Source organism: Xyrauchen texanus, chromosome 15, assembly GCF_025860055.1.
Source record: "Xyrauchen texanus isolate HMW12.3.18 chromosome 15, RBS_HiC_50CHRs, whole genome shotgun sequence".
Taxonomy (NCBI): Eukaryota; Metazoa; Chordata; class Actinopteri; order Cypriniformes; family Catostomidae; genus Xyrauchen; species Xyrauchen texanus.
In genome coordinates this window covers 29,189,055-29,209,348 of record NC_068290.1, presented here as the reverse complement: position 1 = coordinate 29,209,348, position 20,294 = coordinate 29,189,055, and the positions used below count along the sequence as shown (strand labels likewise).

General features: G+C 37.8%; 1 protein-coding gene across 8 annotated transcripts in view; it reads left to right on the top strand.

Moving 5' to 3' along the window:
* The first annotated feature begins 912 nt into the window (after positions 1-912).
* abcb5 (ATP-binding cassette, sub-family B (MDR/TAP), member 5) overlaps positions 913-20,294 on the top strand; it is an 85,691-nt gene continuing 66,309 nt past the window's right edge. For 2 of the 8 annotated variants that reach the window (XM_052143363.1, XM_052143362.1), the window contains exons 1-28: positions 913-922; positions 2,122-2,190; positions 2,386-2,509; positions 3,778-3,841; positions 3,985-4,135; positions 4,309-4,384; positions 4,560-4,751; positions 5,164-5,335; positions 5,536-5,660; positions 5,829-6,006; positions 6,099-6,212; positions 6,328-6,438; positions 7,022-7,147; positions 7,355-7,558; positions 8,205-8,375; positions 8,584-8,745; positions 8,993-9,232; positions 9,340-9,486; positions 9,724-9,828; positions 10,950-11,027; positions 11,150-11,233; positions 12,356-12,559; positions 16,207-16,307; positions 16,406-16,546; positions 16,649-16,805; positions 17,222-17,419; positions 17,523-17,729; positions 19,742-19,888. In XM_052143363.1, the coding sequence (XP_051999323.1) occupies positions 2,139-2,190; positions 2,386-2,509; positions 3,778-3,841; positions 3,985-4,135; positions 4,309-4,384; positions 4,560-4,751; positions 5,164-5,335; positions 5,536-5,660; positions 5,829-6,006; positions 6,099-6,212; positions 6,328-6,438; positions 7,022-7,147; positions 7,355-7,558; positions 8,205-8,375; positions 8,584-8,745; positions 8,993-9,232; positions 9,340-9,486; positions 9,724-9,828; positions 10,950-11,027; positions 11,150-11,233; positions 12,356-12,559; positions 16,207-16,307; positions 16,406-16,546; positions 16,649-16,805; positions 17,222-17,419; positions 17,523-17,729; positions 19,742-19,888 (3,831 nt within the window). In that variant the 5' untranslated portion in view covers positions 913-922; positions 2,122-2,138. Of the gene's footprint in view, positions 923-2,121; positions 2,191-2,385; positions 2,510-3,777; positions 3,842-3,984; positions 4,136-4,308; positions 4,385-4,559; positions 4,752-5,163; positions 5,336-5,535; positions 5,661-5,828; positions 6,007-6,098; positions 6,213-6,327; positions 6,439-7,021; positions 7,148-7,354; positions 7,559-8,204; positions 8,376-8,583; positions 8,746-8,992; positions 9,233-9,339; positions 9,487-9,723; positions 9,829-10,949; positions 11,028-11,149; positions 11,234-12,355; positions 12,560-16,206; positions 16,308-16,405; positions 16,547-16,648; positions 16,806-17,221; positions 17,420-17,522; positions 17,730-19,741; positions 19,889-20,294 lie in introns of those variants that run through there. The other 6 variants (XM_052143364.1, XR_007972050.1, XM_052143365.1 and 3 more) reach the window with 6 other exon arrangements.

Below are 20,294 nucleotides of genomic sequence, written 5' to 3'. Positions count from 1 at the left end.
TCGATGGCCTTTGTCAGTATTCATGTACACCCATACAGTAGATATAATAATCTTCTCATTTTATAATCAAGACTTACATTTAAGGCTATCTTATTGCAAAACATTCCTTTACTTACAAAGGAACTTGGCTGTACAGAAGTCACAATTATTTAAAAGGGTGGAATTTGCCCAGAGGGTTCCTTCTTATGCAGGCTCACTGCTAAAGTAATGCTTAAAAGATCACCAAACCTGATGCTGATTTACTAGCATGACTGCCAACAGAGAAGACAAATATGACAATTATTTCTCAGATCATGTGTGAAAGTTCACTAGTGCAACAGAGTTCATTTATGAAACCATTGTTACATAAATATAAAAAGACTGGTTTGCAGGTGGAGTCAAAATATGCACCAATCAAGATAGCCTTCCTGGTATGCCCTTACTGGTCTTTGTTCATATGTGTTTAGAGTGCAACATATTTCCACAAATAGATCTTAATAGAGATGCTTGTTGATATTGTCTTATAGGGCGTTATTAAAAAAGATATTCTTGCAAAGTTTGTTTTCTCAATGTTTCGTCAATGAATTGTCAATTCACCAGAAAACCTCAAAATGCCTCGTTTTCATTACTGTCATCGAAACTGACTGATACGCATAGATCTTGCACTTCGACGACAACCAAGAGTCCTTTAAAAGAGTCCTTTAAAATATTTTTTTTTTATTGGAGAATATCACCTTTAACTATGTCACCGCATGTAACCTGCATTGCACTCTATCAGGGCAAAAGTCACATTCCCCCCTTCTTCGTTCGCCTACATTTTTGTAAAGCATTGACTCTTGACACAATGCTCGAGGGGGTGTGTCCAAGTGTCACAATGCGCTATAAATCATCATCTCACACAGGAGACAGAATCTTTACATTGTTTGTCTGCTAAGCGCATGGGGTGAGTGGTTTTTGTATTAATGTATTTTTCATATGTTTATTATTGGCTTGTTTGCATCTCATTTTGTTGTGGGCCTTCTTTTAAATATTTTTAAATAAACCATTTAAATATAGACGTAGGCTATTTCAGAGCTACACTCAAAACATTTTTAAAATTGTGAGATTTACGCAATTCAGTTTCATAACAAAATTCCATCAAATTGAATTTAGTAATCTTTAATAAAATAACATTTTAAATCGAAATATTTTAAATTGTATTAATTTAATTGAGTTAAACATTACTCAATTCAATTTAATATAAGACTGAAACGTGTAATCTTAAAAATGGGCTAAATTATTGTTTGATTGTGTATAAAATGTGAAGATCAGCTAGAGTTCAAATGTAATTATAAGTGACCCCTCTTTTTTGTAGCTCGATTTTTCTGAGTGCTATTTGCTGAGTGTCAAATCCACGTGACGCAAACTTTAATTATAAAACACTTCCGTTGATTTTGTAACTGGTTATGTAACATGCGGGCATGATTAATGAGATTTAAGCCAGAGATGAGAGCCAGTGTATTAATGTTAAATATTTGGACTTATGCAATGACTCAATATGCTCATGACATCATAAACACACACACACACACACACACACACACACACACACACACACACACACACACACACACACACACACACACACACACACACACACACACACAGTTGTGTTTCCATGTTTTATGGGGACTTTCCATAGACATAATGGTTTTTATACTGTACAAACTTTATATTCTATCCCCTAAACCTAACCCTACCCCTAAACCTAACCCTCACAGAAAACTTTCTGCATTTTTACATTTTCAAAAAACATAATTTAGTATGATTTATAAGCTGTTTTCCTCATGGGGACCGACAAAATGTCCCCACAAGGTCAAAAATTTCGGGTTTTACTATCCTTATGGGGACATTTGGTCCCCACAAAGTGATAAATACACGCTCACACACACACACACACAACAGCTCCTGTATTCATAAGAAAATATAAAAACAGCAATGTCATGAATCTGTTTTACATTCCAATACTTTTTTAGTTTTTCATGTTTTGCATCCGCTCTTCATGTTTAATGGGAAAAAATCATAACAAAACTTATTGTAATAACTCACAGAACACCACATTTTGAAGCAGTGATACTGACAGTGACTACTCTCTCCATCTAGCAACACATGCTGTCACAATGGAAAAAGGCCCGAGTGATCAATCGACAGACCCTCCACCTTACTCACATGGTGTGTCCTCCATGTTTATTTTATTTTTAAATAAAAGTTGTACATATATCATATCTACATTGCTTGCCTTAAGTGTAAAATGCTGGAACTTTGTTTCAAATTAATTATTCAAAAACTGTGGTGCCTAAGACACCTTAGACTTACACATGTAGACCACACCTGTTCATTAAGTAAATGTAAAACCTTTTTCCACAGAGTTGATCTCTGAGGGCTTGGTGAACCAGGCTTACACGCAGGATGAGAAACCTCAAGAAGACAAACCAGAGGAGCCACCAAAGGAGGAGTCCACTGCAAAAACAAAGGGCAAAGGCCTGTTCAGGTAATTACGGCTAAATTCTGAATTGCATAATACCATACTAATCTTAAACTGAAACCAGCTTCTTTTATAATTGGCTAAATTGACGTACAATATGTCTGTGGATCATTTTTAATGTGGGTACATTTTTAATGTTTATTACCTTTTTTTTGCCTTCACTGTTTTATGTACTGTACAATGTTCCTGCAATGTGACAAATTAATTTCCAAGCAACATATATACTAATTTTAAAAGAATTCACAAAATACTGTTTAAACTCCTGAGACCCGAGCGTGACTATTTTCCATTTCTCTTTTTTGATTTGTAACTAGTAGTATCTAATAAACATGCAAAGTAGTTTTCCTAAAAATTGATGGCAACATATGTGAAATTTGTATTAATACCAAGCTCTTGAAAGTCAGATTTTTTACATTAAATTGTTTATTATGTTTCCAGGAGTGTTGGTTATTCATGTTTTTGAGACAATACAGACATTACATAAGAAATAAGCATAATTAATTCTGATTCAAAGTAATGGCCAGCAACGTCCAGTCACTGCCGACAATGTTAAAATAAAATGAAACATTATAAATTCTGAATCTATTGTCCCATAACTGCCAAACATGTTGAGTGGTCCAAACATCATCTGCAGCCTGAAACTGAACTTTTGGTCTGATTTTTACTAGTAAATGCACTTAGCTGCTTAGACAGCTATAGGATGCTCCCTTGCTGCATATTTAGTGAATGACTTAACCTCAAGTGTGCTGTCTGTCGGCACTGATCTCAGAACAGTTCGAAATGTACCTTATTTCCATCCTAACTCTATTGTAATGCACCTTATTTTCATCCTAACTCAATATGAAGCCTCTGAAAGCAAAATGTTTCAGCTTTTGGATGAACCCATTGATTCTCAATGTGATAATGCACAGTAAAAATATGATTTCTAAGGAAAAAATGCACTAAAGTACATATTAGTGTACATTGTGTTTAGCAGCGAGACATTTCATGATAAATCACTTAAATGTAATTAAAAAAATGGCATATCTAAATTGCTTTTCTAAAAGCAATAAGGCACTTGAGGCCATGGCATGCCAAATTGTGAATATACACATAGTCACGGCTGAAGGGCTTTGCATCAAGCTGTGACTATATAGCACGGCCTCTTGTCCCTTATTGCATAAATGCAATATGCAAGTATCCATTAATAAAAAGATAAAAGACATGTGTCTGTAAACCTAGTGCATTTTGTGTTTTGTGAACTTACTGTGCCTTTTTTTTGTCTGTTCCAAAAGAAAAAAGGAAAAAAATCCAAAAAAGAAAAAGGAGCCAGTGAAAGCAGTTGGATTTTTTCAACTGGTAAGAGTGCACATGCCTCTCCTCCTTTACAGAATTTATATGCAATTTTGTAACCAGTTGTAACTTGCAATGGATTTGATAAGCCGGTAAGTGTCACAAGGTGTTTTTCCTGAAGTTTTACTCACAAGTTTGTTGTGTTGCAGTTTCGGTATGCCACCTGTGGGGAGGTGCTGCTTATGCTGATTGGCTTGCTGTGTTCAGCTGCTCATGGCATCGCTTTGCCTCTCATGTGCGTGGTGTTTGGACAAATGACTGACAACTTTGTGCAAAGTGGGCAGCAGTTTAATATAACAGGTACATTTCATAATACAGTTTTGTACTTTACTAATGTGCACTTTACCCTTAGTATTCACTATTTATTGGATAAATAATTACTATTTGCTGTTATTTCTAATTCTGTTATTTGTGGGTGATCTGGTACTACCGGTTTCTGGAAATACTTCTCCCAATTGCTGGCAATTTCACAGGAAACTCAACCTTCATCTCCAATTTGAAGTGTTTGTCTGCTTCTCCTGAAATAGGCATTGAAGATAAAATGACTAAGTGAGTAGCCTCTGGTGTCACATTTATTGTCACTCATTAATAATTTGTGAAGTTTCTCAGTTTTCAGTTGTAAGTGTGAAATTACACATTACATGTGTTTTGATGGTCAGAATCTTCCCCTGTTGATACATTCTTTATTGTACCATGACTATCATTGGTGGATTTATGTACGCAGAAATGCTTATTACTTTGTTGGGATCGGGGCTGCTGTTTTGCTCCTGGGCACGTTCCAGGTGATGCTTTTCCTTCTGACTGCTGCAAAGCAAACAAAGAGGATCCGGGAGAAGTACTTTCATGCCATCCTCCACCAGCAGATGTCATGGTTTGACACGCATCCGATCGGAGAACTGAACATAAGACTTACAGAGTAAGTCAAATGCAACTTTTTATATTCAATTTGTCCTTTCATTCAATTTTTTTAAATTATTAGTTTTAACTCCGTAATGGTTAGATTTAGTTTTTAAGTGTTTAGTTTAATTTTAGTTTACTCAGGGCCATCTATTGTTATTGCTATCTGGCATTTTAATTCTTAATGCAATTTAATGTAAAAGTTTCAAATTGTACAATATACTGTGTATATAAAACCGAAATTGATTTTTATTTTATTTAGTTTTGGATACATAAATTGTTTACTCATGCTATTATTTTATTTTCAGTTTAATTCAAATATAACAATATTTAAAATTCACCTTTATGTTTATGTTCACAATTCTGTTCTGCCCATACATTTCAGGTGTTTAAACTCAAAATTTATAAATCTCACCTTTTTCCCAACTCAGTGATATAAACACAATCAACGATGGCCTTGGGGACAAGATCTGCGTCTTTGTCCAGTTCTTCTGCACATTTATTACTGGTTTCGTCATTGGTTTTGTCTACGGCTGGAAGCTGACATTGGTCATTCTTTCAGTCAGTCCTTTGCTGGCGGGATCAGCTGCTGTTTGGTCTAAAGTATGTATGAGGTTTACTTTTTACTACAGTTTATGAATGTTGATGAATTACAACTTCACAGTTCAGTAGATGCTTTTTTAAGTTTTTTACCTAACTCAATTTCAGTTTCATATTCAGTGCACAAATTACAGGCAATAAAGAAAAACTGTGGCCTAACAATCTATCTATGTTTCAGTATGTTGCTTTTCTGTCACCCACAGATTCTTGCCAGTCTGACCAGTAAGGAACTGTCGGCATACGCTAAAGCAGGAGCTGTAGCCGAAGAGATTCTGGTCGCCATCAGGACAGTTGTGGCATTTAATGGACAAAAAAAAGCAGTGGAAAAGTGAGCACATTTTGCACATTTCACTCATCACTATAAATTGACAACAAATTCTGACTGTCACTTAAAACGGGGTGATAAGATCAGGCATTCTTCTGAATGTCAAGAATGCAACAAAACTGTATTGATTGTCTACAGGGTTTCTGTGACAGACACATTTCTGTATTCTAGGTATGAGAAAAACTTGATAGAAGCAAAGAACTTTGGGATAAAGAAAGCCATTACTACTAATGCGGCCATGGGGCTGACACAGTTTATTATATTTGGCACTTATGCGCTGGCATTTTGGTATGGGACAAAACTGTCAGTGGACGAACCAGAGAATTATACCATTGGAAGAGTCATCACTGTGAGTTTGTGAAACATGTTTTTTTTCAGACTGGAGTTGCTGTAGTGTAGGCAACATTGCTTCACCAGCAGTTTTATTACTTTTGTCCCCAGGTTTTCTTCTCTGTGATGATTGGGGCATTCTCTTTAGGTCAGGGAGCTCCAAACCTGGAGAGCATTGCCAAGGCACGAGGTGCTGCCTATGAAGTCTACAAAACCATTGACATGGTACAGACTTTCAATCTGTGTTCATCACAGTTCACAAGTTCAATATTAATTCCATTTATACCTTTTGATTTAATTATTCTTTATGATTTTTTTTCCTGTTGCTGACCTGTTTCAGCCCCGCCCCATTGACAGCAGTTCAAAAGAGGGTCACAAACCAGATCGTGTGAAAGGAGATATTGAATTCAAGAATATACACTTTAGCTATCCCTCCAGAAAAGATGTGAAGGTAGATAATTCACTCACCTGCCAGGAAATGTACAGATCTACTAGTTTATAATTAATACTTCTGTAATAGTCCAAAGACATTATATCGATGGTGTGTGAATGATTTAGTATCAGTATTAATGAAAACATTTTAATTAACTGAATTAAATATAAAGATAAAAACATAATTGGAAAAATGTAACTAAATTACAACACATTTCATGACTCCAAAACTAACTATACAATTATTTTATTTTTTTTAGTTAAGGTGTTAGTTTTTGACAATATTTAAATATTACATATTTTTATTTAAATATTATGACATTTCAAACTTGTACAACCTGCCTTCATTAAGCATGAACATTTCACACAAACAGCCCTGAGAAATGTTTAATAGTGTTAAACATATTTAAATGATATATACATAATATCAGTTAATGCATTACATTTAGCAGCCCTAAAATAAAAACGAAACATTTTGAAAAAAAAGAACGAATCTGAAACTAGGAGTTTCAGTTAACAGAAAAATAAATTTGAAACAAAAACTAAAATTAGAAACTAAAATAACCCTACATGGTAATAAGTGACGATCTGTCCTGCTTTAGATTCTACAGGGTGTGAGTCTCAAGGTCCCTCATGGAAAGACTATCGCTTTGGTCGGAGCCAGCGGTTGTGGGAAAAGCACAACGATTCAGCTTCTGCAGCGTTTCTATGACCCTGATTCAGGAGAGGTAATTCTTACATGCCCGCAGAGCCTGCCAATAAACATCAATAAAATGTCACATTGGTTAAAACCCCATTCCTTCAATACTTTTTAAGGATTCACCCAAAACATTTTGTGTTATCCAGTCAAAGGAGCAGTTTACTTCAGTTTATGCCAGGAATGAAGAGCTGTCAAAGTGTCTTCTCATGTGTTTGTAAACTGTGTACGGTTACAGGTCATTCTGGATGGTCATGATATCCGTTCTCTGAATGTGTGCTGGCTGAGGGAGAACATGGGCATTGTGAGTCAAGAGCCGGTTCTTTTTGGAACCACCATAGCAGAGAATATACGCTACGGCCGTGAAAACGCCACAGATGCAGACATTGAACGAGCCATCAAAGAGGCCAACGCCTACGATTTCATTTCCAGACTACCAGATGTAAGGACTGTTAAATTTGTATGAATAATATTTGAAGTAAACAATTTCATTTGCACCCACTTATGTTTAAAGGGATGGCTGATTCAAAAAATTATTTTTAATTAATCATTTACTCAAACTCATATCTTTCTATACCTGTATGCTGTATTTTCTTTTTTCCGTGGAACACAAAAGGCGAATTTTTAAGGATCTTCATGCAGCTTTTTTCCATATAATATCAGCTCATAGTGATCATGTCTGACAAGCTCCAATAATGGTAAAAATATATCATAAAAGTAGTCTATATGACTTGCATGCAGTGTTCCAAGTCTTCTGGATGTTTACAACAGTTTGTGTAACAAACAGATAAGTAATAACAGAATTGTTTTTTTTTTTTGTTGTTGTACATTACCTCAAAAAAGAAGAAAGATAAATTTGTATCATCCATATTGCAAGGCCTCATATCATTCCAACGTCTCTGCAATATCAAAAATTAGATTTTTTTTCATGTGAAAGCTGACTTAAAATATATTCTCTACACTAATCATAGTTGTGTTCACCCTAAAGTGGGGTTAAATGTTTTAAATACCATTTCTCTCTCTCTCTCTCTCTCTCTCTCTCTCTCTCTCTCTCTCTCTCTCTCTCTCTCTCTCTCTCTCTGAGATAGAAGCTAAACACTATGGTTGGGGAGAGGGGTGCTCAGCTGAGCGGGGGGCAGAAGCAGAGGATTGCTATTGCTCGAGCTCTCGTCAAAAACCCCAAAATCCTCCTGCTGGATGAAGCCACGTCGGCCTTGGACACACAAAGTGAATCCATTGTTCAGGCTGCTTTAGACAAGGTAATGCAAAACAACTTAATCTTTGACATACATGGAGGATTTTTTATAAGCCCAGCAAAAATGTTTGTTGACATGTTGTTGCTGATTAGGGGTGTGGGTTTCTCTATGAATATATTTTATTACAGTTTCTATTGCGATAAAAAAGTGCACAAAAGTTCACAGCAGTCATCAAGCGCAGGTAATAATCCTGTGTGTTGTTTTTTCTTAGGCAAGAGCTGGGCGCACAACCATTGTTATTGCACATCGTCTGTCAACTATACGTTCAGCAGATATAATTGCTAGCTTCAGCGATGGCAAAGTGGTGGAACAGGGCACTCACAGAGAACTCATGGACAAGAAAGGAGTGTATTATTCTCTCGTAATGCAACAGGTACATCATTAAACATGAAAATTACACTAGATGGTGAGATTAGTAGTTGGTCCTGAGATATTTAAAGGCATTTAAAACTTTTTATTTATTTATTTATTTATGTATTTTTTTTAAACTTTTGGCAGCCCTAATAAAAAAAATCTAATAAAAAAAAAAAAAACATAATAGTCCTGAGTGGGATTGGACTAACATTTCAAATTTATATGTGATTGTAGCTTAAATTATTCTATTTATTTACATTATCCAGACATCTGGGAGACCAAATGATGATCTTGATGCCAATGAAGATGATATTCAGAGTGTTTCTGAAGGCAATACAGATGAGGAATCTTCTGACACAGAGGCTCCTGAGGGAACAATGGAAATTAAAATGGAGAACGGAAACCTCAGAACAAGCTCAAGACGCCGCAGCGGCCACGAGAGGAGGTCTTCAAGAAAGAAGTCCTCCTCAAAGAGGAAGAGCAAGAAATCCAAAGAGGACAAAAAGGTAAATTTTTGCACTGTTTTGATTCTGCTCTGCTGCTGAGAGTGAATCACATTGATTTATAAATGAATCAAGTGGATCCTATTTGTTAATGAAAAATTATTTTATAGGAGGAAAAAGCTCTAGAAATCCCTTTCACCAAAATTCTGGCTTTGAACAAGCCGGAATTGCCTTACTTGATGGTGGGCACACTAGCCAGCCTTGTGGGTGGAGCTGTGTATCCCTGTGTGGCCATCCTGTTTGCCAAAATCATTGGTGTGAGTGTCCTTTGTCTTTGTTTGCAGATCTGTGTACAAAAATCTCTATTCTGTATATTTTGCCTTCTGCTCACCTTTCCAATTAAACTAATAAGTTTTATATAATAATAAGGTAAATTGTAGAAATAAACACTCCACTGTATAGCTATTTGTCAGTGGATTTTATGCATGTACCACAAGAGCTTAGTATGTCAGGTGATTTACACCAGATGCTCAGTAGAACTTCCTCTTTTGTAGGTGTTTGCAGAGGTTGATCCTGAAGTACAGCGACAGAAGACTATGATGTTTTCACTTTTGTTTCTGCTAACTGGAGCAGTGGCATTTATTACCTATTTCTTCCAGGTGAGAAAGTATCTGTGATGCATTGTTAGTGGTACTTGCTAAGGTAACCATGGCTTTTAGGGTTATGGATATGACAAATACCAAGTATTAAACTGAGATCTTTGAACATGAATGATACATCAAATTGTGTGGCTATTAGTTTTCTAAGCTATCAAACTTACTATTATCATTGGTGGACAACATAACGGCAAAAATTATCCCATAGATTAAAGGAATAGTTCACCCCAAAGTGAAAATTCTCATAATTTAATCACCCTCATGCCATCCCAGATGAGTATGACTTTCTTTCTCATGCTAAACACAAACACAGATTTTTAGTAGAATATCTTTACTATATTGGTCCATACAATGCAAGTTAATGGTGACCAAAACCTCCAAAAGTTCCATAAAAGTAATCCATAAGACTCCAGTAGTATGACTTCTGAAGCGATTCAGATGGTTTTGGGTGAGAACAGACCAAAATATTCATCTTGACAGCAGTCTCCTTGCCAATCATGATTTCAAGCTCGATTAAACTTCCTATAGTGCCATCTAGCGCTCTGCAAATGCATCAAGCACTAGGAAGTGTAATCAAGCTTGAAATCATGATTGTGCCTAAAGACTGTAACGCTGTCTTTATATCCTTTTTGGAGAGTTGGAGTTCTGGTCACCATTCACTTGCATTGTATGGACCAACAGAGCTGAGATATTTTTTTAAAAATCTAAGTTTGTGTTCTCCAGAAGAAAGTCAAACACATCTGGGATGGCATTAGGGTGAGTAAATTTCATTTTTGGATGAAGTATCCCTTACACACTGAAGGAAGGACCCGAGACATATAGTACCAGAATGTCAAAGAAACTTAGGGGTTGGCTTTTGATTTGGGCCAGTAAACTACCAGCCAGTGCCCTCACAACCACATAGCAAATGCATAACAGGATGCTAAAAACTCTCAGGAAATCTTAGAGTCAAAGAACTGGCAACCATGCACACACTGACATTGTGAAGGGGACCGTTGCATAGGCAAATACACCTCACATTTTCTTCAAGAAATGCAAAAATTTAGGTTTAGTTGTTATCAAAACTGAAGTTTTATAAACTTACAGTATTAACTGATAAATTAATATGTTGCTCTGTCCTCCAGGGCTTCATGTTTGGTAAATCTGGGGAGCTTCTAACCATGAGGTTGAGAAGTCAGGCTTTCAATGCCATGATGAGACAGGTATGGCACATGTCCTGCATCTCTCCAATATTGTATAAAACAAATGCAGTAGAGAGATAATATGGCACAAATAATGGCTATTGAAATGTTCTCTTCATCCTCAAGTCTATTTCTCTTAACAGGAGATTGCCTGGTTTGATGACAACAACAATGCAGTGGGAGTCCTGACCACTAAATTAGCCACAGATGCGTCTCTGGTTAAAGGGGTGAGTGGAACACAGGGATTTGCCATCAGAACCAGTAATTAAGCTTTCACTGTGGATACAGCTTTAGGTTTATTACATCCATCTCTCCCCGCGACCCTGTACACAGGATAAGCGGTTGACGATGGATGGATGGACATCCATCTCTAGAAACAGTTATAGGCCCGGCAGAATCTATTTCTTTTTTTTTATTATTAATATGAGTAAATTCTATTATTGTAGTTCCAAACCTGTATGACTGACTTTCTTTTGAGGAGCACAAAAGATGTTTGCCAGAATGACAGCCTCATTTACTTTCATTGCATCTTTTTTCCATTTAAATTAAAAGCACATTCTAGGTTCAATACAAGTTAAGCTCAGTCGACAGCATTTATGAATTAATATTGATTACCGCAAAAAATATTTTTTACTTGCCCCTCCTTTTCTTTAAAAAAAGCAGAAATCTGGGTTTCAGCGAGGCACTTACAATGGAAGTTAATGGGGTCCATATTCTCACTGTTTCAAAATTATAACCACAATACATAAACAGTATGCATGTTATTGTGATTTTAGCATGATAAAATCACTTACTAAGCTTTTCTGTGTAAAGTTATAGCCAATTTTACATCTTCGTTGCTATGACGATGTAATGTCAACAAACCCTAAAACTTACATGAGTTTTAACAGAAGAATTAATGTAATATAATTTAATAAAATTATAAGATTAACATTTCTGCCATTAAACCCTCTGCCTCACTGTAATCAAAATGTTTTGCCTTTTTTTAAAGAAAAGAAGGGACAGGTCGAAATAATTTATTTAGGTAATCAAGATTACGCCACAAATGGTGTCAATTGAGCTTAATTTGTTTTGAACACGGAATATTCCTTTAAATACTGACGAGGCAAACATTCTGTCGAACTTCTCCTTTTGTGTTCCACAAAAAAAGTCTGTAAGTCATAGAGATAAATCCTAGTGAATAAGTGAAAGATCACAGAATTTTTATATTTGAGTGAGTACGTTTTCCTACATCTCAGCATTAGAAAAGATACTGTATCATTTGCCTTGTTTACTCATGCAATACAGTGGTGATCCCAATAATCTGTGTAGTAAAAAATGTCTAAATTCTCTCTCTTCCTTGTCTCTAGGCAGCAGGATCCAGATTAGGACTGGCCACAAACACTATCTGTGCTCTTTTGATTGCCGTCATTGTAGCCTTTTTCCATAGCTGGCAACTTACCTTGCTCATCCTTGCCTGTGTGCCCTTCCTCACAGGGGCAAACTTCATACAAATGAGAGCCATGTCAGGACATGCCTCCAAAGATCAGAGTGCACTAGAGATGTCTGGCAAGGTACACTGTTCCTTTTTCAAAACCATTTAATTTTACTGCATTGTAATGCAATTTATCCTGTAAATCATGAGTGTTTAATGTCCATATCAGGGAGCCTCAAGGGGGCCTGGGGGTTCGGGGGAAAATTTGAAAGTAAAAAAAAGAAAAAGATTTTACATTCAGTGCTGACTGATGTATGTATATAATTTATTTCTTAGTGTTCATCTTAAAGCTGCACTATGTAACTTTGTGCTCTATAGCGACATTTGTGGTTGAAACTTAAAAATTACAAGCAATTTGTGGAAGAACACTTTACGTCAACCGTGTTTCGACCCTGCTCCTCTGGCGGAAGACTCTAAAGATTTGAGCTTACCTGGGCATCGTCTGTGGGACTATGACTAGGAGATATTCAGAGCCAAAGTCAAAACATGCTATTTTACAAGTATCTTTTAATATTATTATTGAAGTGTTTTATCTACTACTCATGTTTGTATTGTAATGCACTTATTAATTTATGATGTGACACTTGTGAAATGGCTGACTGCTTTAAACTTAAACGTAAACACCAACTCTTATGATTGGTTAACATCGTGCAGACCCTCGAATACAGCCATTTTTGAAACCCAATCGGAAGAGAATTTATTAGCACCAAAACATTATAAAACTAAACGGCAGGGTTTACGCATAACGCACATCCAACCTATTGCATCCAAATATATGAAACTTTTAATCTCAAAAACAACTGTTAACACTCACACCCTGTCTACAAAGGATGTGAGAGTCGTGTCAAAAGCAATAGAACCCATTATAATCAATGATCCTTCTACCATGGAAGCATCCGTTGAGATACATTGTGTTGCTCCGACAGCAAACAGATGTCCTGTTCCATTTTGCACTGGATGCAGTGGCACTACTACTGCAAACAACATAAATAAATGGTTCAGAAAGTTTGTCAACATGCCCGGTGTAGACAGCCTCAAGCCGTTGCCTTGTGTCACATCAACAGACGGGTCCGGCGTAAACAGGGCGTCAGCACCATAAACTATCAAACAGTAATGAATGAAACCGTTTACTCGTGGTTTTTGCGATCATATCAAAGTATTTTTAATGGGACACTTTCAAATAACATTTCCTTTGTAAAGCTTGAGTCGTATTATGACTTACAGCGGGTGAAATAAGTATTGAACACGTCAACATATCTTTCAGTAAATATATTTCCAAAGGTGCTATTGACATTACATTTTCAACAGATGTTGGTAACAACCCAAGTAATCCATACGTACAAAGAAACCAAAACAAATGAGCTCAGCAAATGAAGTTGTGTAATAATGTGAAATGACACAGGGAAAAAGTATTGAACACATGAAGAAAGGGAGGTGCAAAAAGGCATGGAAAGCCAAGACAACAGCTGAAAACAATCAGTAATTAAAAAGCAATCCAGCCCCTTGTCAGTGCAAATTAATATCAGCTGGTTCAGTCCCAACTGGTGGCCTACAAAAAGGTCTCTTTGCCAAGGTGTCACACAAGACAAATCTCATGATGGGTAAAAGCAAAGAGCTGTCTCAAGACCTTCGCAACATAATTGTTGCAAAACATAACGATGGCATTGGTTATAGGCTTCACATAATTGAAGGAAGGATGAATGGGCAAATTTACCGAGACATTCTTGACAAAAATCTGTTGCCATCTACCAGGATGATGAAGATGAAACAAGGGTGGACAAGGAAACTCTCAATTGGTTTCAAAGAAAGAAAATCAAGCTGCTAGAATGGCCCAGCCAATCACCTGACTTAAATCCCATTGAAAATCTATGGAAAGAACTGAAGATCAAGATTCATGGAAGAGGCCCATGGAACCTTCAAGATTTGAAGACTGTTTGTGTGGAAAAATGGGCCAAAATCAAACCAGAGCAATGCATGCGACTAGTTTCTCCATACAGGAGGCATCTTGAAGCTGTCTGTGGCAGGGCGGAGGGCGGGGCCGGGTCGTAATACTACACACCTGGTCCCGTATATTTATGCCTCTGTGAGGTTTAAAGGCTGACTGCAGAGGGCCGTGCGGGAGAGAGAGATCGTTAGCGGACATCTCCGTCATGTGTGTGTTTATGTTGTCTTTTAAATTTCTCATTAAAATATTATTTATATTGAAAAGCCGGTTCTCGCCTCCTCCTTAACTGTTTTACACTGTCATTACCAACAAAGGCTTTTGTACAAGGTATTAAATAAATATCAGTAAGCGTGTTCAATACTTTTTCCCTGTTTCATTTCACATTATTACACATAACTTAATTTGCTGAGCTCATTTGTTTTGGTTTCTTTGTATGTATGGATTACTTGGGTTGTTACCAACATCTGGTGAAAATTTCATGTCAATGGCACCTTTGGAAATGTATTTACTGAATTTTTTCTTAACGTTTTCAATACTTATTTCATCCGCTGTATATGATATGAGCGGAACACACAATCCATTCTATAACATCCAGTTTCCAGTATCATTCAATCACGTTTTCATACACCAACAACTAAAAATAGTGCAGATGGGTGAAATAAAACATTTGTGCTTAAAACAGCAGGAGGAAGCAGCTGAATGAGCAGCTTCTCTTCAGAGATGTATTTAGACACCTCATCTTTTCAAATCCGCCTGAGATATGTATCAAAAGTCAAAGACGTATGTCTGTGCATGTTTAGGTGGAAAAACATTTGAATCAAACTAAGAACATAAAGGTGTCCTGTGTAAGTCCACTTTGGATGAATCTCCCATGACAGGCCCTATCTCTCTCCTCTTCACCTGTGTGACTGACTGAGCACCAGTTGGTGGGGCCAGGGGTGCAATGACGGAAAAATAGGTGGCATATGCTGATGTATTTGGTCCTTGTGACGTCACAAGTTCCATGAATTCCAACGAGCCGTCTTGGTTTAAATAAATGCTCTTTCCTTTTATCGCAGTGCCGTTCTGTGGTCCGGTCTACATAATGCGGCGGCTCATTTTAGCTTATCGGGCACCATTCGGCCCCGTTTCATGGTCATCCCACCGTCCTGCTTGTTTCTACAGATGATCAGTCAGCCCCTGATCGAACACAAAGTGCGTCGGCCCACTGAGAAAATGCCGGTATGCTAGATCACCAGTCCAGCCCTGTCCTCAACTGAAACACAAGCACTAATCTTTACAATGGTAACCCCCAGAACTCCAGCCTAAAAAACACTCTTTTAAAATAACAATATAACAGAACATTACACTTTATCAAATCCCATTTTATTTTAATTTTGCTGAAAAATACATAAAATAAAACTTAAATTCAACATTTGTTCACCTCATCTATTTCCATGCAAAGCATGCTGGGAAGCAGAAATCCCCTGCCAGTTTCATCAATCCTACAAAATGTATTAATGCAGTCCCAAATCCAATGGATTATTTAAACTTAAACTTTACTAATTTAATTGGATAGAATGCAGTGAAATCCATTTGTTTCAAAATGTTCTAGAATTGTGTTGCTTTAGTTTATTTAAATTAAAATGAACAAACTGCAAAAATCTTTAACTTTTTATTTATATATGAGCAAGGGGACCCCACAAAATAGGAATCATATTTGAGGGTCCTTGTCATCACAAAAATATGTTTTGTAAGGTTGATTGGTAATTTACGGTATCATTAACAACTCTCCCCCTCAGATATCCACAGAAACTGTCGAGAACTTCAAGACAGTTGTTGCATTAACACGTGAAGAAGTCTTCTTCCACAAGTTTATTGACAGCCTAAGTGACCCATACCGGTAAATCCCAATTTTTAAGACAAAACACCTTAAAACTTGTACCCAGCTAAAGTTAAATCTCTTTTAATAAAGTCTCAGCTAAGCTTGTGATATTTCAGATCTAGTCTGTGCAAAGCACCCATCTATGGAATGACCTTTGCCCTTGCCCAAGCGATTCCCTACCTAGTCAATGCTGCCATCTTCCGCTTTGGAGCCTGGCTCATTGCACACTGTTACACAGAATTTGAAAATGTTTTCCTGTAAGTACAGATTGTATAAAGTCTCTAATAAAATGCTGTATTTACCCTTCATTTTTATATTTCTAAATACTGGGATGGTGTGTTGGCTCTTCCTTTGCATAGGGTGTTTTCTGTGATCGTATTTGCTGCTATGAACATTGGTCAGTCCTCATCATTCGCCCCTGACTTTGCCAAAGCTAAAGCAGCGGCTGGGAGGATCTTAATGCTGCTAGACAAAAAACCAGCCATTGACATCTATGATGAGTCAGGAGACAAACCAGTAAGAGGGAATTTTTGATTACGTAACATAAAGGTATACTAGATCAGTGGTTCTGATCCGGTAGGTTGCGACACAAAAATAAGCCTCAGCTCTTTTCTGATAGGGCCATGTATAGCAATGAAAAAACAATGCCCAGTGCAAATAATAACATTCAACTAACCATAACATTTTGTATTGTTATATGATAGCAAAATAAATGAGCTTATCACATTTCAATGTTAGTTTAAGACAATTTTTAATTACAATAAACAGTTTTGATACTGGGTTGGGTAACTGGGTCCTGAAGCAAAACAATTAAGAACCACTGTACTAGATGCTATTAATGTTCAAACTCTGTCAAAAGTGGTTACAAAAAAGCACTGATTCGTTATTCAGTATAATAAAGTAAATAATTGTTTTTACATTTATTTTTTCAGTCATACTTTACAGGCAATATAGAATTCCGTGAGGTGCAGTTCTCTTACCCAACCCGTCAGAACGTGAAAGTTCTGCAGGGTCTGAATGTATCAGTAACGCAGGGACAGACACTTGCTCTGGTGGGCAGCAGTGGTTGTGGGAAAAGCACAAGCATTCAGCTTCTAGAGCGTTTCTATGACACTGCTGCAGGCCATGTGGTGAGTTTATCAGATGGTTTGTGTACCTAGAAGTGTTTACCATTATTTTGGCTTAAGGGATCTAATTATGCCTTACATTCTGTCTGCTTGCTCCTTTGCATAGTTAGTAGACGGGACTGACACGAGGAAGCTAAACCTGGCATGGTTGCGCACCCAGCTTGGGCTAGTGTCTCAGGAGCCTATCCTTTTTGATTGTACTATTGCGGAGAACATTCAGTATGGGGACAACAGCCGTGTCGTCACCCAGGAGGAGATTGAGGAAGCTTCAAAAAAGGCCAACATACATAACTTCATCATTAGCCTTCCAGAGGTGTGTGTGTGTGTGTGTGTGTGTATGTGTGTGTGTGTGTGTGTGTGTGTGTGTGTTGTATATACAGTGGGGTTTAAAGTCTTAGTCCACAAAGAAAATCTGATATTAAAAGTCTTATTTAAACCTGGAAGTAAGCAAAGTTTTGGCATTTGGAAAAGAAATACAAACAAAGAAATGTTATTACTACAGTTTTCAAAATGTTAGTGTTAATGCATGCGATTTAATTTAAAATGTTTAATGCATTGAACCTATTTTGATTAGAGGATTGGCCAATTTTCATATTAGATGCTGACATTTTATTCAGCTCCATGTGAGATGTAAACACTGATTGGAATAGGGCAGAACCTTTGCGATGTGTCTGGAGTCACTTAAACGGACACACACACACCGGCTTACTAGTGAGTTCTCCCTTTGAATGTCTGTTGATGCGCCGCTCAAAGTTAAAAAAATTTTTTTTTACTTTGAACCCATTGCCATTGACCTTTTGAAGATATGGCAGGATATATATACACTGATGAGCTAAAATATTATGACCACCACCTAATATGCTGTTGGTCCTCCCACGTGCCGCCAAAACAGCACCAACCCGTCGAGGTATGGACTCTTCAAGACCCCTGAAGGTGTCCTGTGGTATCTGCCACCAAGACATTAGCAGCACATCCTTCAAGTCCTGTATGTTGCGAGGTGGAGCTGACATGGATCGGACTTGTTGGTCCAGCACATCCCACAGGTGCTCAAACAGATTGTGATCTTGGGAATTTGGAGGCCAGGGTAACACCTTGAACTCTTGTTTCTCGAACCATTTCTGAACAATGTTTGCAGAAGGTGTGCATTATTGGGGTGCAGTATTCCATCAGGGAATACCATTGCCATGAAGGGGTGTACCTGGTTTGCAACGATGTTTAGGTAGGTGGCACGTGTCAAATTGATGTCCACGTGAATGGTTGGACCCAGGGTTTCCCAGCAGAACATTGCCCATTGCATCACACTTCCTCCACCAGCTTATCGCCTTCCCACAGTGCATCCTGGTGCCATCACTTCCCCAGGTAAACAGTACACAGTTACACTGCCATCCACATGATGTAAAAGGAAATGGGACTCATCGGACCAGGAACATTTCTTCCACTGCTCCAAAGTCCAGTTCCGATGCTCGCACGCCCATTGTAGGCACATTCAATGGTGGACTGGGGTCATCATGGTCACTCTAAATGGTCTGTGGCTATGCAGCCCCATATGCAGCAGGGTGCGATAGACTGTGTGTTGTGACACATTCCTCCAGTAACCATTACTATAATTTTCTGTGACTTGTGCCACATTAGAGCTTTTGTCAGTTTGGACCAGATGGGATAGCCATCATTACCCTAGTGTATCAATGAGCCTTGGGCACCCAACACCCTGTCGCAGGATTGTGGTTTGTCCCTCCTTGGACCACTGTTGGTAGGTACTCACCACTTCTGACCAGGAGCACCCCACAAGCCTTGCCATTTCAGAGATGCTCTGATCCAGTCATCTGGCTATAACAATTTGGCCTTTGTCAAAGTCGCTCAGGTCTTTACTGCTGCCCATTCACCTACATTCAACATGGTGACAATGAGAACAGATTGTTCGCTTACCATCTAAGATACTCAGACCTTGATATGTGGCTTTGTTAGGAGATGATCAAAGTTATTCGTTTCACCTCTGTGTGGTCATAATGTTTTGGCTCATCAGTGTGCATAAATATGGCAGAAGCAGTAAGAGTAGTATGGGTAGTATGTAATTTCAAACAGGGCCACTGTCTGCAGTGCTTTTCATGTGGTTCGAACTGACTAAGTCTACGGTAACTCAGATAACTATTTTGTACAATTGTAGTGAGAAGAATAGCAAATATATGAGTGTGTGTGTGTGTGTGTGTGTGTGTGTGTGTGTGTGTGTGTGTGTATATATATATATATATATACGTGCGTGCGTGCATGCGTGTGTACACATACATACATTTTATAATGTATATGTTAATGTCTTATTCACTTCAGAAATACAACACTCGAGTAGGAGATAAAGGCACTCAGATGTCGGGGGGACAGAAGCAGAGGATAGCCATTGCTCGAGCGCTGGTCCGTAAGCCCAAAGTCCTGCTGCTGGACGAGGCCACATCAGCACTCGACACAGAGAGTGAGAAGGTTTGTAAGGTTTTTTTTTTTTGTACATACAGTATCTCACAAAAATGAGTACACGCCTCACATTTTTGTAAATATTTGATCATATCTTTTCATGTGACAACACTGAAGAAATGACACTTTGATACAATGTTAAGTAGTGAGTGTACAGCTTGTATAACAATGGAAATTTGCTGTCCCCTCAAAATAACTCAACACACATCCATTAATGTCTAAACCGCTGGCAACAAAAGTGAGTACACCCCTAAGTAAAAATGTCCAAATTGGGCCCAATTAGCCATTTTCCCTCCCCGGTGTCATGTGACTCGTTAGTGTTACAAGGTCTCAGGTGTGAATGGGGAGCTGGTGTTAAATTTGTTGTCATCGCTCTCACACTCCCTCATACTGGTCACTGGAAGTTCAACATGGC